General features: G+C 34.5%; 1 protein-coding gene across 1 annotated transcript; it reads right to left on the bottom strand.

Moving 5' to 3' along the window:
* Nucleotides 1-6,597: 6,597 nt before the first annotated feature.
* LOC144969232 (protein max-like) lies at nucleotides 6,598-16,118 on the bottom strand. Its single transcript, XM_078908346.1, has 6 exons — nucleotides 15,790-16,118; nucleotides 13,529-13,561; nucleotides 13,057-13,164; nucleotides 10,687-10,704; nucleotides 9,352-9,475; nucleotides 6,598-8,610 (listed from the first exon to the last, which is right to left on the bottom strand). Exons 1-6 carry the CDS (start codon nucleotides 16,018-16,020, stop codon nucleotides 8,456-8,458), a joined length of 669 nt encoding a protein of 222 aa, XP_078764472.1. The 5' UTR covers nucleotides 16,021-16,118; the 3' UTR covers nucleotides 6,598-8,455.
* Nucleotides 16,119-16,580: the final 462 nt, after the last annotated feature.

The raw sequence follows: 16,580 nt of genomic DNA, 5'->3' as shown, positions 1-16,580 counted from the left end.
TGGCAACCTTGAGATGCGTTTTTTATAGGAAAGGTCAGCCGTGAAAATCGATGGTCAATATCAAATTTTAGTTTTAGGTTTACCAATGTTTATTGACAATATAAAAACGGAGGTCTATTCGTCCTTCAGGTCATATTCTTAAAAAGTGTCTAGCGGACCTTCAGTGCTTATGCAAATGAGGTAGGCGTGAAATACGCACAAGGCAATTGATGGAAAGGCCGTTGTTTATATTTGTCACCGGAGTGTCTATTCGTCCTTCAGGTCGTATTCTTAAAAATTGTCTAGCCGACCTTCAGTGCTTATGCAAATGAGGTCCAATAGTTTTATCCGAGTAGAATCATTGTTTATGTGAGAATGCATGTTTTCACATTCCAATAACACCTGTATAGGATCATTTTTTCAAATTAAAAGTTGCGACAACAAACAGAATGGGAGTACCTCCTCTCTTCTATACACCCCAAAAAGTATAATCTCCCAACGGCTATATTTCCACTAGAAATATCCTATATAACATTACAAAATAAAAAAGTCATGACAACAAACAGAATGGGAGTACCTCCTCTCTTCTATACACTCCAAAAAGTATAATCTATCAACGGCTATATTTCCACTAGAAATATCCCATATAACATTACGAAAGAAAACTATGTCACATTCCTCGTATTATAATTATTACTTCCATATTATAGTCTTACAACACATGAGCTTTGTGTTAGCTCATTGTTCGGAGAACTGAGTTCAACCTCCACAAAGCGAGTGATTAGCAATATTAAATATTAGTGTCTGATGCGGTAACCATGGTCAGGGGATACAACCTGGTGTAAACAACCCAGTCCATTTTCATTGTTTTGATTTCTTTTTCATCGTAATTCATTACTTTAAAGTTAAAGCATTATTATATATTCATTCATATGCTCAAGCTATTGCCGTTTTTAAAAAAAGGATAGATAAGATAATGTTTAACATTCTCATCGAAAGGATAATGTTCCTTGTGGACTAGTACTGCCACGTAATCATTATTTATATTCCTTAAAGGAAGTGTGCATTATTGAATAAATGGTTGATTTTATGTTTAAGAACCGGACTATATCTGTCTCATTAAATTTTGGTGAAAGATCCCAGCCTCAGGGCAAGAGGAAATGGGGTCGTCCAAAACAGACTTGGAGGAGAAGACTTCAAGATTTGAGCGTCTCCAATGTTCTCATTCCAAGATGAAGACAGAAAGCATGTTGGAAAACAGATATATGGAAGGGGATAGAAGACACAGTATGTACCCCCCTGCCCACTATGGGAGGTCAGGAACCCCACCCAGACAAAGACAGAAAGCAAGTTGGAAAAACAGATATAGGGGGACAGAAGACACAGTAAGTACCTCCCTGGTAGTCAGGAACCCCACTCAGGTTCTCGACTGTATATATATAGATGGATAGAAGACGCAGCAAGCGACGTGTCCACCATGAGAGGTCAAAGACCACACCCAGTTTGCCAATCACTTCATGAGTTATATTGTAAAGAAATGTGAATAAATAAGGCTTAGAAACCATTTGCAGATTCATGATAATTATCACATTTATACACAGAGCATTATTCATCACAATATTACACATTCAATCAAAAGGAAGATTATTAGACTAGCACTAACTTGGCTCCTCCTTTATAAAAGTATTGAACAAAACTGAAAATATAACCAGTTTCCAAGAACAACAAAATGCATCTGAAGGAACATTTCAATTTCAGGCAAAGAATCTTCTTCAGCTAACAAGATGAATATCAAACAGTTATACAATTCGTTAGGTGGGAATTCTTCTTTCATTTTCATCATGACAAAATATTCAGCATGAATCCCTTTTTTTTATTACTGGATTCAAATTCGACTTAATTTATTGTGTCAAAATTAAAATGTTTTGGGGTTTTTTCAACAAAGCTGGAAAAGAACTAAGCCCGAAATTTATTTTTTTCTTCATTTTTTATAGCTATTATACTTTTTTTTTTGTTCAATACCTTTAACAACAGCTGCAGTTAGCCCAGTTCTTACTTTCCTTTATAAAGGGCAATCCAACAGACAATATAAAAAAAACCTCAATCAATCTCTGCTGACACAAGTGACAAATGATGGTAAAGCATTGTCATCCATACTTATGGTCAAAACTTCATCCCCAGATACAAATACAAATACAATTCTATATTTCTTCTCCTAAAAAAAACTTTGTAAATAAAACCAAAATGATGATGTGGTGAAAATGCTAGTAGTAGTAATAATAACGATAATTAGATTTCATTTCAAGGTGTTCAGTGGTCCTTAGTACAATCACTTACTTAGAAGGTTAACAGAAGATGGTGAAAAAGACAAAAGATTATAGATTTGATTTTAAGCTGCAATTACGAGGACCAAGGAAAAAGTAAGACGAAAGGAACATAATATGTTTTTATTTTGTGAGCTTCTTGGCGCTTGTGTCACTCCCGGGCCATTTAAGCACAACGTGCAAGATGATAGAATTAAGTAAAACAAGTGAAGAGAAGCTAGATTCCAAGAGCAATCTACCCGTGTATCTAGAATGAGACCTCCACATGTAAACATGACAATCCTAGGATTTCCATCGATAGGAAAACCACTCATATATAATGAGGAGATGATTTACACAATGAAAAGAAAGTAACTTTCAATCGTTTCCCTCTTGGCAAACAATCAAGAAGGGAAAAGGGCAGAAAGCAACTTTGAAGGGAAATGGAGGGATAAAGAGACGATATTTGACCTCCCCCCATTCACACAATCGTTTCAAGAGTCACTACAGGGTGATATGAGCCTAGATGCAGAATAACATAAATAATGATAATATCGGTGATGGAAAAGCAAACAGATGACTTAATAAAAACAAACCATAGAAGAGATCTCATCATAGCCAATACGTTATAGTACAATGGTTAATTAGACTACATTATATGAATTCCACAAAATCATTCTACCCAATACCATTTGTACGTCTATCAATCACCCATTTATGAATGGATTAATTTCTCCCACATGTGAGATAAGAACGTAATTTATTATTCTAATGATTAAAATGACCTTATGAAAAATGAGTAACAAAACAGGCAAAGGATATCATGACTAAGATATGGTTTGCAACCTGATAAGCATGAAATACTGGGTGGATGTATTTTTTTTTTTTCTATCCCCTAAACTTGAAAACATGGCTCTTCACTTGAAGCATCAGTTCTAATTTGTAACAATAGCAAACAATTACTTGGTCAGGTAAATGGTACCCAGTGAGAAGGACAATTAGATTTTGTGGTCATCAAAGACTGCAGCCCTCTTGGGTCAAAGTCAGAGGTAATGGGACAACAGAAGTTGGTTTCAGCAGAAATAGATTTGTAGCAGCATTGAGGCAAATGTTTGAAATGTGTAAATTTGAAAGTTGTGTGCACCATTATTTAAATAAATCTCAAGTCAGAGGCATATCCTTAAAAAAGCAAGTCGGCTACTTCTGGTAAAGCTACATTATTCAAAAGAATGCCTAAATGAAATAGATAGCAACATTGAGTTTTGACAAAACTTAAGGTTCTTTCTTTGTGGCATTTGTAATCAGTTGAAATACATGGGAGTGCATTTTGATGGTTTAGTACACCCAGTTGAAAGCACTAAACACAAGGCTTCAGTACTTTTTGCCTTGAGAGAAAACAAATAAAAGACCCTAAATAAGACGTTTAGACTCAAATTCTTTCTCGTTTGGCTTTCATTCTCATAATATAAAATGAAATTTAGCACCGATACAATATGAATTTCAACCTGTAGCAATGTGTTTTGATGTGTCAAACATGATTGAAAACTCAACCAATCCACCCAATAATAATAATAATAATTTTATCCTTACCTCACAACCATACACAGTAATACAGAAGCAAATTTGACCCGTTCCAGGGTATTTGCTACGGAAGAAATGATATAGTTATATATATATATATATAAAAGAAACTCATGATGCATAAAATGGAATAGCCTTCTTGTGCCTGGTATAGTCTTCAATGAATTAAAAGCTGCCTGGTTTGGTTTACATTGATACCATATGTAATTCCAATTCACTGCAATCATTCTAAATTTGATCAAAATGACTAAATACAGTTGATTATAATATGTGATCAAATTTCACACATGCAAAACCCTCTTTTACAACTTATTATAATACTAATTTTTAGTCCACAGTCTTCCCTAACACTTCAAAATTGGATGAGTGCAATTATTTAAAGAAAAACAGCCACCTTGGTATTGTGCATGTCAAATTATGTGTGACTAATTCAAAGAACATTTTGAAAAACAAAAGAATAAAAACATCTTCAAAAATGGCTTAGGCCAAAGCATAAGAAATACTATTGATAACAAAGGCTCTTACGTTAAAAAATGGAAAGAAAAAAACAAAAACAAAAACAGAGGGGGATTCAAAATAAGCTAACTTTGATGAAAGATTTTTTGGGGTTCAAATTCTAACTACTCTCCTAGCCAGAAAACATCTATCAAAGAAGCTATTCAATACAGTGGCTAATTTTTTATAAATCTATTGACATTATTAAAATTACACTCAAATAAATTGAGTGACCACGATAAAACCCAAAACAAAATGAATTATCACCAGAGCTGCCAAGCCCAACTAGAGAAAAGGTGTAATTTTGACTGAAAAAAGGTGCAATTTTGACTGAAAAAAGGTGTAATTTTGACTGAAAAAAAAGTGTAATTTTGAAGAGAAAAGTGTAATTGTTCAAAGGCTTTACTCATAAACATATCACCACAATCATCTTCAATCACTTTTGGAAGATTCCTCTCCACAATAAATTTGGTAAAAGCTACTTCTGCCAAACTAACACTTCTCGTTTAGGCTACAGAAAACAAGATAAGCTGGAAGTGGAAGATGAATATGTAATGTTTTCAATGAGTATGAGATGAGATTCTGCAAGAAGAAAAAATTGCTTAAATCACCCATACGACCTTGATGATGACAAAAAGGCATAATGTGGAACAAAAAAAGCATAAAAGTGTAATTTGATTTAAATAGCGTAAAATTACACCTTTTTCCAGTTGGTAGCTCTGCATCACATATTCAACAAATCCCTAAAATGGAGAGAAAAAGAAAAAAAAAAACAACAACAAAAGACATGACACATTAGCCCTTCACATTTCCTATGTTTTGACAATACTTGGTGCCAGCAGATGGATAAAATATAAGGTCACAATCGTGTGGTTACAATTTACTGGATTTAATTCATAGGTTATGGAGAACTTTTTTTGAAACAAAAAACAGACTATGATGATAGATCTGAATGGCAAGCTGCTTAACTCCATGAGCCCTTGGTGTTAACAAGGGTAGATGAATTCATAGCAATATACTGTACAGTCCATGTGATATAGACCATATAACATAATGCAGTAAAGAATAAAGGTAACACACACACACAAAAAAAAATATTGTTTTAATAATAACATGAACTATAAGAAGCATGAGGTAAGTACTGAAAAATAAATTTCAAGTCTGAGGATAAAAGCAATCGTTTAATCCTTGATAGAGCAAACCCTCAAACAGAATTTTTTATCATATCGAGTTTATCTCGATTTCAATTTTTTATAAAGAGATACCGTTAATGAAAAAGTCATAATATGTGCATCCGTCTGAAAAGCTGAACGTATATACAATATATTTGTGTCAGAGAAGTCAACTGAGTAAATTTAACAAAACTCCTGCGGCCTGAACATGGTTTGCTGACATTAAAATAGTTACATATAGAAGGAAAGAAATAAGTTAATAAAATAAATATTTATATTATATAATAGGCACCCTTGACATGGCATTTTTATGACTCAAGAATGTCTCCTGAAGGCAAAATTAAAAAACAAAACTATGGTGCTCATTTATCCCAGTTAGCCTATTTTGGTTTCTGAAAATTTAATAAAAAATCTATAAAATTGCAGTGATTTAATTTGTTCCAAGACCTCAGTGACTAATGAGATATTCAAGATTATTTTTTAATTGATGGATTGAGCGTTACTTAACATTATCCAATCAGTATATATATTCCCTGCGATTTAGCTCCTTTCATACCCTTGAATGCTTATTTCCTGTTGGCAAAAAGGACTGACAAATATTCCTCAATTCTCATTGTGCTACAAAGAAAAATGGTTTCAAACTGATTTTCAAATGCCGAAATGATGCATAGATTTTTTATTCCCCCCCCCCCCCCCCCCCTCCCAAAGCCAATAAGGCAACATGAAAAAAGTGTTCGAAATGTGATTTCAAATGCCAAGGAGTCCAATAGGTCAGCCCGACAGTTTGTGAATATATATCACAACATTTTGACACGCCGATGAAGGAATTGCACTGAGACACGTGACACTATCATCCATATCAGGTCAATAGCTTGCCAGGATAGCATCAATTCGCAGCATGCTGTAAATTTGGTAATAGTGACTTATTAAAGGCATTTCAGAGATTTTCACAATTTTTGCAAAGAAAGGAATAAATATGGCGGTGACAAAAGATGCAAAAAAGGGTAGAAAGAGAAGATAAAATTGGCAAATTAAATTTAATTCCAGAGATTTTGATTAAATAGAGATTTTTTTTTTACATTTTTTTTTATTTAATAGGATCTAAAATATCAGACTAAATCTATGATCTAAAGGCATCAAATTAAAAATTTAAACTTCGAAAATTAAATAAGACATTCCATTGCCAATGGTTAGTTATTGTGAGAGATATGAAAAGTAATAAGTAAACCCAAGAATCATTCACATTAATTAACATGCACAAAATAATACTCTTTTGCTGAAAACAGTCACAATTTTTATCAGATCATTGTCCTGATGAAGAAAAGTTTGTTTCTTAATCAAAAAACTCAACAAGAAATTCACACAATGTCATATAATAGCAAAACGTCTTTAAACGATTTGCTATAAATCTTTAACTTGATCAATTGAAATATTAAAACAATCCCCATCTTAAAGTTCTAAACGTTTGTAACAAGCAGGAGATCATTTTTAATACACAGTGCAACCTCTGGATAATGACACCCCTGGATAGCCACATTGACCTCTGGTCCCGATATTTTTGCTATAAGTTATTAGTAATAAAACCCCTAAAATAGCGACATCGGTATAACAATAGTCGGCAGTTGATATGGATGCTTGAGACCTCATCATCATCATCTCGTACTCTTATCCAATAAATAACGCCTTTTTCCCTTCCCAATGAGATCGATTTTTTACCCACCAATGAGAACATATGTATATACACTGCGTGAAATCAGAGTTTGGCCATGGCAAACAAAAATTATCGTGGATGGAACTCTCAAGGCTTCATCAACCTTTTATGTTAGCTTCCTGTCTGAGGTCAGTGGAGGTTAACTGATATTCAGGCAATGTCGTGTACAACGGGGGCAATTATGGATATTTATAGCCTTATATGTTGGAATAGTGGGGAAAATAATAACAGCCTTTTTCACTTCATTATTTTCAATAGAAAAATCAGTTGTTTCTCTAAACATCAATCCAAATTTTACCTTATTGTGGTTTAATTCCTATTTGTTTTTTTTTGTTTTTGTTTTTAGTTTAATATTGCAAAACATAGATCTACTAATTTTTAAGTGTTTGTAAATTTTGGAGCACTTAAATAAATATTTCGTTATTTAAAACTCATCAGCAGTATTGCATGGATTTTATTTTAATTAAACTCAAAACTAAATGTGTGCATCTGTGTTCTTGTGCAGTATTATCATATTGACAATTGATTTTTTAAGGTTTTAGTTTTGTTAAATGGCATTCGAGAACTGATAAACAATCAAAACATTGGCAATACACACAGGACCTATACCCCTTGTAAACCGGAGAATTACATATTCTAACGTTGTTGAAACATGTCTTCTCTCAGGCACTGATCCGCGCATCACACTGTTATGTATTCACATGTCTCACCATGCCCCCTTTTTTCCCCCAATATTGAAATACCCAGAATAACGATACAACTGGATTACGACATAATTTCCTGGTCCCGGGTAAAGTCGTTATCCATCAGTTGCACTGTATATTGACATATAAGGCAAAAGACTTCTACAAAAACAAAAAGATGTTTTGTCATCATATACCAGAGTACCTTAATTCAAACCATAAGTAGAATATTTCAATTTCAACTCTTGAAATAACCTGGAGATAATAATAAATAAATAATCAAATTTCAATCTAAATTCAATGTAAAAGAATGAGACATATTAACAGCTGGTGACAAGAATTCAACACAATTCAATTCAACACCCGTGTGTGACAATCTCCTGACAAACGATTCTTCCACAAAAGTGTTCTATCCAAACAATATCATGATACACAAATACCTGTCAAAAATAATATCATTTACACCTCTTCTCAATGTCAGTCAGAACCAAATTGCTTTATCATCTCCCATAACAGCTCTTGCAGACACTTTCAGCTGTGGCTGGTTTTCGTTTTTTTCCGCTTGGGAGGAGAGGCTACAACAGGTTCATCTTCGTAGCTTTCGTAATCATCATCTCCCCGGTCATCAAGGAAATTGGAATTAATAAGGGCCTTTCCACCTGACTGGGACTTCTGAAGAGCTTTGACTGGAAGGAACAAAATGAAGGAAAGAAAACATTAAGATTGGATCTCCCTTATGAGACAAAGTTTATGATCAATGACAATGGTTTCTAGTTTCTTGGAGAATGCATCATCTAACATAATTTTTTTCTCCACAAAATATCATAACTAAGTGGGTCTTTTTTACAAATGCTGTCCAACTGTGATGATCCCCTAGACAAACATATCATTTCCAAGATACACACATACACATATCAATAAAAAATTAAAAGAAAATTAATTTTAAAACCTGGCAGCCTCTCACAATGCTAATGATTCCAAGACCAAGTAGTCTTACTCATGTACACTTAAAGGAAACCACTTAAAATGGGACAACTGTAGTAGTGGGTCTGCCACTGGCTGTCCCTTAGGCTGTGTCCAACACAATGGACATTATAAAAAGGACCACTTATCGATCATTAATTTATTTTTTTTAGTTCAGAGTGTTTAATGAAGTCTATGAATAAGCAAAACGCACTAAGCACTCAACCTATAATAAAACAGAAAACCACAACAGAGAGATAAATTTCTTAAGTATGGGCCCTTGATATTAATACTCAAACAACGACCATAGGACTGAAGCAGGAAGAAATGCAGACTTGCCAAACCCCTGATAATTTTACAGCGAGATTTATAAAAACAAGGAGATTCTACAGTTTGGAAGATTTTTCAGCACATCGAAATGAAAGCAACTATGGCCTTTGATTTAAATCGAAAGAAAAACTTACTTTGAGCTTGCAGTTCATCATTCTGCTGCTTTAAAATTTGAATATGGCGATCATTCTGAGAGGTTTTATCTCTCATACGAATTATGTAATCAGATGCTTGACGGAGAATCTGTGCCCTTGATGTCTGAAATAAAAATAAAAATTAAATCGAGGGCATGAATTTGAACAATGATTTTGGACAAAGTGTAGGTACCAGGTTTCTTTGTTATTGCTATATTTGAAGTTCTTAATGTCTATCCATGATTACAGTACAGCCTGCGTACACTGCCTCTGATACAACAGGAGCTCGACTACAATGAGAAATTTTAAAATCCCTGTTCTACTGCTAATATAATTCTTATAGAATATGCATAGTTATAACAGGTTAATATTTCTTGGAACATGGCTACAACGGGAGTCTGAGTTGCAAGTTTAGTTCCCAATTGAGAACAACTAACGACTAAGAAGAAAAAGAATCTCATCTTCCCACAAAGACATAATGGCAATGCTTCTTCAATTTCCTAACACATTGGGATGAATCCTCAAAGGTCTTTTAACTATTCATAAACTACTAAATGGGGGTATTTCTATGCAATTATCTTAAAAACAACATAATTACATCTTCGACTGTATAAGTCTACAAAATTTGTAACTTGGTTATGACGGTAAAAACAATCCCTTTGTCATAGCAATAGTTTAGCTATAGCTATAGCTAAATTCAATCACTTTTTATGTTTAGCAATAAATAGACATCAAGAAGAGACAAATCAAATTTGAAATAACACATATGGTGGATAAATTAATATTATCAACATTTTGTTTAACAAAAAGCAAAGACTGGGAAGTTGCCAAAAAAAAACAAATACAGGTTGATGAAAACCAGAACGATAAAGACGGCTATTTCAATTGCTTCATCATTAAAACACACACGCTTACCAACTTGAATTATCAATCGAAATAATAATATTGGTCTTGTTTATTCTTGTTCTTGACTATCTCAAACGCAAAATAAAATATGATGTTATTTATATAAGATATGCATGTGGTTTGTGTGAACTTTATTCTGTTTGTAAAATCATTTGAGACCTTAGGCTCATCGCAACTAGTGCGCTGTTACATGCCTTTGTAGGTTAAAAAGGTGATCTGCCCTGAGAAAACTTTTACATATTTTCCAATTCTATCACAAAAAATCATATAATTAATAAGTCCCCTAATGTAAAATGCACCCAGATAAAGAGATTGTAAATCATTTTAAGTATGATAAGAAGGAAAAAAAGACATAGATAAAACATATAAATACAATATATGTTTTGTTTATCAGACTTGCTCTTCAATATTTTCAATGTGTATACATACCTTGCTAGATGAATTTGTCTGGAATGGATTGAAAAGAGAAAAAAAAATTAAAACAAAGAAAATTGGGATATTCAACTCACTCAGCTATATATATTATAAATTCAAATTAAAAAAAGAAATGTCTCATTTTGAAGATTTCATTTAAAATAGTTTAAAACTTGCCACAGGAATCAAAATCCCCACAAAACCCCCCATTTCTGTCTTTAAAAAATAAGAAAAAAAAAGGAAAATTAGAAATGGAAGCAACAATTTTAAATCAAAGCAGGGTGGAATATTCCCAAGCCCCACTTTTAAATATAAAACGTCATTCAATGTTTAGAGTAAGAAATGGTTCAACTCAAATTGAAACATAATAATTGAATACATATCGAATAATGGAATCTAGAAAACAAAAAAAGTATGTTTGAAATAAAAATTTCGCCTGCCAATTGTGAAATCCATTGGTATCAGAGGACAGGAGAGTATGTAGGTGAGTATTTCTAAAATTGATAAAAACATTACAGACATGTTTCCAATTTCCCTTTTGTTTCAAGAGCTTGGTGGTGCGGCTATGGGGTCTTGTGGTATGACACTCACCTTCAGATCGGAAGGTCCTGGGTTCGCGTCCCGCTCTGAGCGGCGCATAGTTGTCTATGGAGAAGGCTCTTTACTCGCATTCTAGCAATAATAAATGATTTTATTTTTTTGACATTTTGACTTAAAACTGTTATAAAATTAAATGTGTTTATGACAACAACCAGGCGATGTCACAGGTATCCTATAACCCCCTGGCATTTACGGGCTCGTCATTCCAACCAAATGTCTTGTGATGGCATAGCCCAGCAATGCAAGGCTGCCAAGTTCAGAAATGTCAAAATGAGGGACGTTTTGGGGCAGAATGAGGGATGAAATAATAGGTGTCACAGGTGGTTGGGAACACGAATCCAATGGTTGCTTAGGCATTTTGATCAATGATAGTGATTAGTCACGAAGTGGTCAATGTCCTCTTCAAAATCAAACAAAGAAATGAAATCGCAAAGGGACTGTTCACATAATACCTCCCCCATGTCAACATCTGGCAGACCCCCCACCCCACCCCCCCCCCCTCCCTTCTCCCCTAGCTAATGCCGTGAACACAAACAAACTCAATTGGACATTCTGCACATGCATGAGCAGAGCTTATTACCACTAAGTCTGATTGCTTACAGTTTAGAGTATAAAACAAATGCTTCTGTACTGATAAAAAGTACTCAAGTTATCCAAATTAAAATTCCCACCCGAAATGTGAAATGCGGCAGTGATGTGGGACAGTGGGACGATGCCGGACTGTCTCCCATGATGCAAACACTTGGCAATGTGTGTCAATGTCGGTGATAGCCGTGGTGGAAGGGGGGAGGGAGGGAGGGAGGGAGACGAGGCTCATGTTCTAGATTTTTACTGGTAGATAGGTTGGTGTTTTGATGTCCAACAGTAAAAGTATGTATGCTGCACACCTAATATTTGGAAGTGATAGACAGAGTTGCCAATTCAGGAGGAAAAGATTTACGCAAAGTCATTGACCGTCCCTCTCAAAGTGCTGAATTCCAGCAAAAAGGCATAATGTACTTACTTTTCTCCATTGAGCAGGTGATTGGAAAATATACTGAGAGTTTATAACATACTGAATTCCGTAAATATATATTGGCTCCCTTGTATGGAGAACAAATGTTAATAATTTACCCTGCCACCGTACAAGTTGTATCTCCAAATAGTTTTCGAAATACTGGAAATAGTCAAAAAATTAGGTGATTTCTACCCGTTCTTTAATGGGACGAACTTGTATGCTGGCATGAGGATAGATTGACCTCTTTTACAATTGTGTGCCAAGTTTCATTCATTTTTAGCTAAGGGTTCTCTTGCTATTATGAATAGAATACACCCATACCGCTCCCCCGTAAGTAAAAAAAATAGGCCAAATCGGCAGGCCACTTCTGGGTCAGCGTACATTGCTTGATTGTCATTGCTACACTCTCTCACCATATTCAGGTGTAAAATGAGTAAATGGCCATTAAGAGCGTTGTCTGTGAGAAAAAAATTGTAAAATCGTCTAACAGGCAGCATGTATCACCCTACATGTTAAGTGTTGCTGTTAGCTAGGGACCCCTTGAAAAGTGCTTTAGCATATTTAGTGGATATTGCGCTATTTAAATGCTCTAGAATAATAAAATAAATATTTGCACTAATATCTAGCCATCCATCATAACCATATAGTATAGAGTGGATTCTTTTTAGGCTCAGGCTTAATCATGAAACTTTTCAATTTTGAGGTCTATGAGTTGTTTTTTTTCCTCCCTTCGCAAATATTCAACTAAAATAGTTCATATAGGGTGGTTTACAAATATTCAAAATTACCTTATTATCATCCTGTGGCACACAGTCCCTCAGGCTATGAAAGCTATCTTTAATGTGGTCACGTCTTTTCCTTTCTAAAGCATTATGGTGAGCTCTTTTGTCATCCACCTGCAAGTGAATACGAAATTTAGAAAACCTTCTGAGCATTTTTCTTTTTTGTTTGTTTTTTTTTTTTTGGTATTATAACCTAAGAAATTAATTTCATTAATCATTGAATTCACCTAAAATAGACTATTTCCTGCAATATTCAGGTTCTGCACTTTTCTAAACCAAAGTCACATCTTAAACATGAGGAAATTTGTAATAAGAGTAAATTACCAGCATGCACTGACCACCTTAGCATGAATTAATTAGCAACTTCATAATTGAATCACAAATAATTGTGGGGGAAAAAGTATTTACAAATCAGTTGGGACAAAAACCAAGACGAAAAAAAAAATATAAAAATTTTAAGGAATAAAATCCAACTTACCGAACTGAAAGCACTCAAGCCATCTTCATCATCCTGCCAGGGAAGAAAAAGAAAATGCTGATTTTATATGTCTTGATTTGGCAAAACCAGTCGAGTCAAGCTAGTTTTAATTTTAAGATCAAATAAATATGAAAAATCATTTTCTCTATGATCTTCGTTTCTTCACTTTATCATTTTTATTATCCATCTTACTACATTTTCACAAAATGATTTTTAAAAATTTGAGCTTAGGAATAATTTAACTTCATTTTTTTCTGAGCTTTATCGATGCAAAATGTCTGAAGGTTTTTGCCAAATCAGCACACGTGTCTGTGCCCATTATTACTATTACTCAGATCATTACACATATTTTTATTTTGTTTGAAAAATCATCTGTTAGCATTATAAATAGTTGTAAACTTTTCACAGAGCTTAAACGGGACACCCTTACATATGTGTAATGTAAATTAACTGGGCTAGGCAAAAACATGAATAAATATCAGCACAAAGGCTGACTCGGAACTGGATAAGAAGAGCTCCCACTACTTCTCACACTTCTCGCCTCTTATCTTCTCACCTAAACAGTGTACCAGGCACATGGCCAACCTCCAAGACCAAGCACTCATCAGGTGGACAATTTGGACAATTATAAAATATAATTGATATTGATTTGGTATTGTATTGAGGAAAACCTACCACCTATATCCATGAGTTTAAGTTGTAAATATCCGACCAGCCTGTCTAAATTTTTTTTAACTTTCCCTCTAGATTGCCAAATCAGGATGGGTTAGCTGCAATGACTATTCGTCAGAACCTGTTAGTTATTTTTAAAGCCAGATTGCCAGTTTGACTGAATTCCTCTTAGCTGGAGTGTTTGTTGTCGCCATCACAATAGTTTGCCATTGGAGCTGTATGACCCTGATGGCAATGAATGATTATGGACAGTCATTAAAACATAATCTATGAGTGAAACCATTACAATGCTGCAAAGGCAAAGGAATCTACTCTTAAAACAAAAGGGAAAAGTATGTCATAAAAGATAAAGTGTCAAATTATTCCTGATTAAGACATATTATATCAAAGTCTATCCAAGACAAGGATGTCAGCGATGTTGCCCAGTTTAAACAACAATAACAGTAACAGGAAATGATTCAATTGAATTGATGCAGATGGAGCAAATGGTTTGTAAACATGAAATTATTTCTTAATTATCTCTCAAAAACATATTTGGCTTGAATAAACCTTTATTTCTATCATAACAGTCCAATTGACAGTCAGTATTTATTTATGTGTTGATCTTGAAGTTTATAAAGAGAGGACTTTTCAGTGTCGAATGAAGCGGTTTTTGAGCGGGTTGACTCTTTTTCTGTCAGAAAACTATCGTAAAATCAATCATAATGACTACGTTTTAATTTTCACCATATGTATGAGTATGAGAATTATCTATTTCAATTCTATAAATTAAGAATGTGGTGTATTTAACCTACATGGAAGATATTTTGGTACTACCGCAAACCCGGGGACCCGAATAATTTTGGAGTTTTGGGAGGGGGGAAACTTTTTTTTAAAAATCATTCTGGGGGTTTTGGAGGGGGGAAAACTTTTTTTTTAAAGGCTCTCCCCTCCCAAACCCCCTACTAGACTTCTTTTTTTTAAAGTTCCCCCCCCCCCCTCCCAAACCCCCAAAATTATTTGGGTCCCCGAGTTTGCGGTAGTTCTGATATTTTGGTGTGTTAATAAATACATAGTAAAGTAAGTAGAAGTAGAAGTAGAATGTAAATCAGCCTTGTTGGCTTTGATCATGGGCAGACATCCCCATGGTGTACATTGATGAGATTCCGAATTTTATGAAACAGAGACTTGAGGTCTACTATTTTTTAAGAAATGAATGGTTAGTTTTTGAGAGAATGGATCACGTAGGTTGGGTCACTTTCACTTGGTCAACAGGAAGATTGCTCGAGAGGTCGGGAACAGAAACAAATTATGACCCGACTGCTTCACATCGAATAACTTCGAACCATACGATCTTAGGATTTGGGAGGCCTTCCGAAAGCTCCTACATTATAAAAAAAAACAAAGAATACTGGGGATATAGGAGATTTCGGAAGGCCTCCTCAAGTCGATATAATTTGCCCAGGCACAAGAGCTGACATAAGCACCATTTCAGGATCGTAAACAACACGGCTTTACTGAACTACACGGCATTAACGGAAATCAAAACAGACATAGATGCATCTTTTCCAACTATTTATGGCAGAAAATTAATATCATGGTACACTTACGGCATCACTTTCAATGTCAATTTCTCTGTCTTCGTCGCTCATACTTAAAAACAACTGGTTATATGAATGATGGTGAGGAAAAAGGTGATCACAATTTAGATGAAATGTTGACCTGCACTCGTACACACAGAAACCTCGTACTCGACATGTGTAGCCCTGTTCACGTGGTTTCCCATGTTTACAAACATCAAAATCTAAACCCCTTATATTTTTTATTTGAGTGATGCTCATGAATTTAGAATTTTCTAATTACGAAGAAAATATAATTGGTTTATAAAATAAAAGTAATTTAATAACTTTGATTTTAAGAGAAGGCTCGCAAAAAATATGACAAGTGAGGTAATTTTGCCACATGCGAGGATTAGAAGACTTATTATCTCCCTTGCCTTCCTCAACTTGTACTTGTACAAAGCCACCAAGGAAGGCACCCATCATAATAATAATATTATTATAACAAACATCCAAAATTTCTTGTCACGAAAATGATTAATAGAAGGAAAGAAATTGACGTCACTCAGTTCTTTGTTATTGTCTTTAGCCATCCATTTTTTATGAGTAGTTCTCAATAAATTCTATCAATCAGACTATAAACGATCAAGGTTGCACAGTTTTGTGTGTTTTTAATGGATGTGGAATTTTGGCTAATTACACAGCATCAGTTGATGCTTCCCCTTTGGGGAAAAGCGCTTTGAGCACGTTTGGTGGATATTGCCCTATGCAAAACCTCATTTAGGGGAGGGAGAGGCTGTCGTTTTTAAGTATGTTTTAATGGGGAATAAATATGAAACAGT

The sequence above is a fragment of the Berghia stephanieae genome, chromosome 1 (genome assembly GCF_034508935.2).
Source record: "Berghia stephanieae isolate SIO BIC M18660-M18661 chromosome 1, UCSD_Bste_1.3, whole genome shotgun sequence".
In the NCBI taxonomy this organism is placed as follows: domain Eukaryota; kingdom Metazoa; phylum Mollusca; class Gastropoda; order Nudibranchia; family Aeolidiidae; genus Berghia; species Berghia stephanieae.
This window is presented reverse-complemented; position numbering and strand designations above follow the sequence as displayed.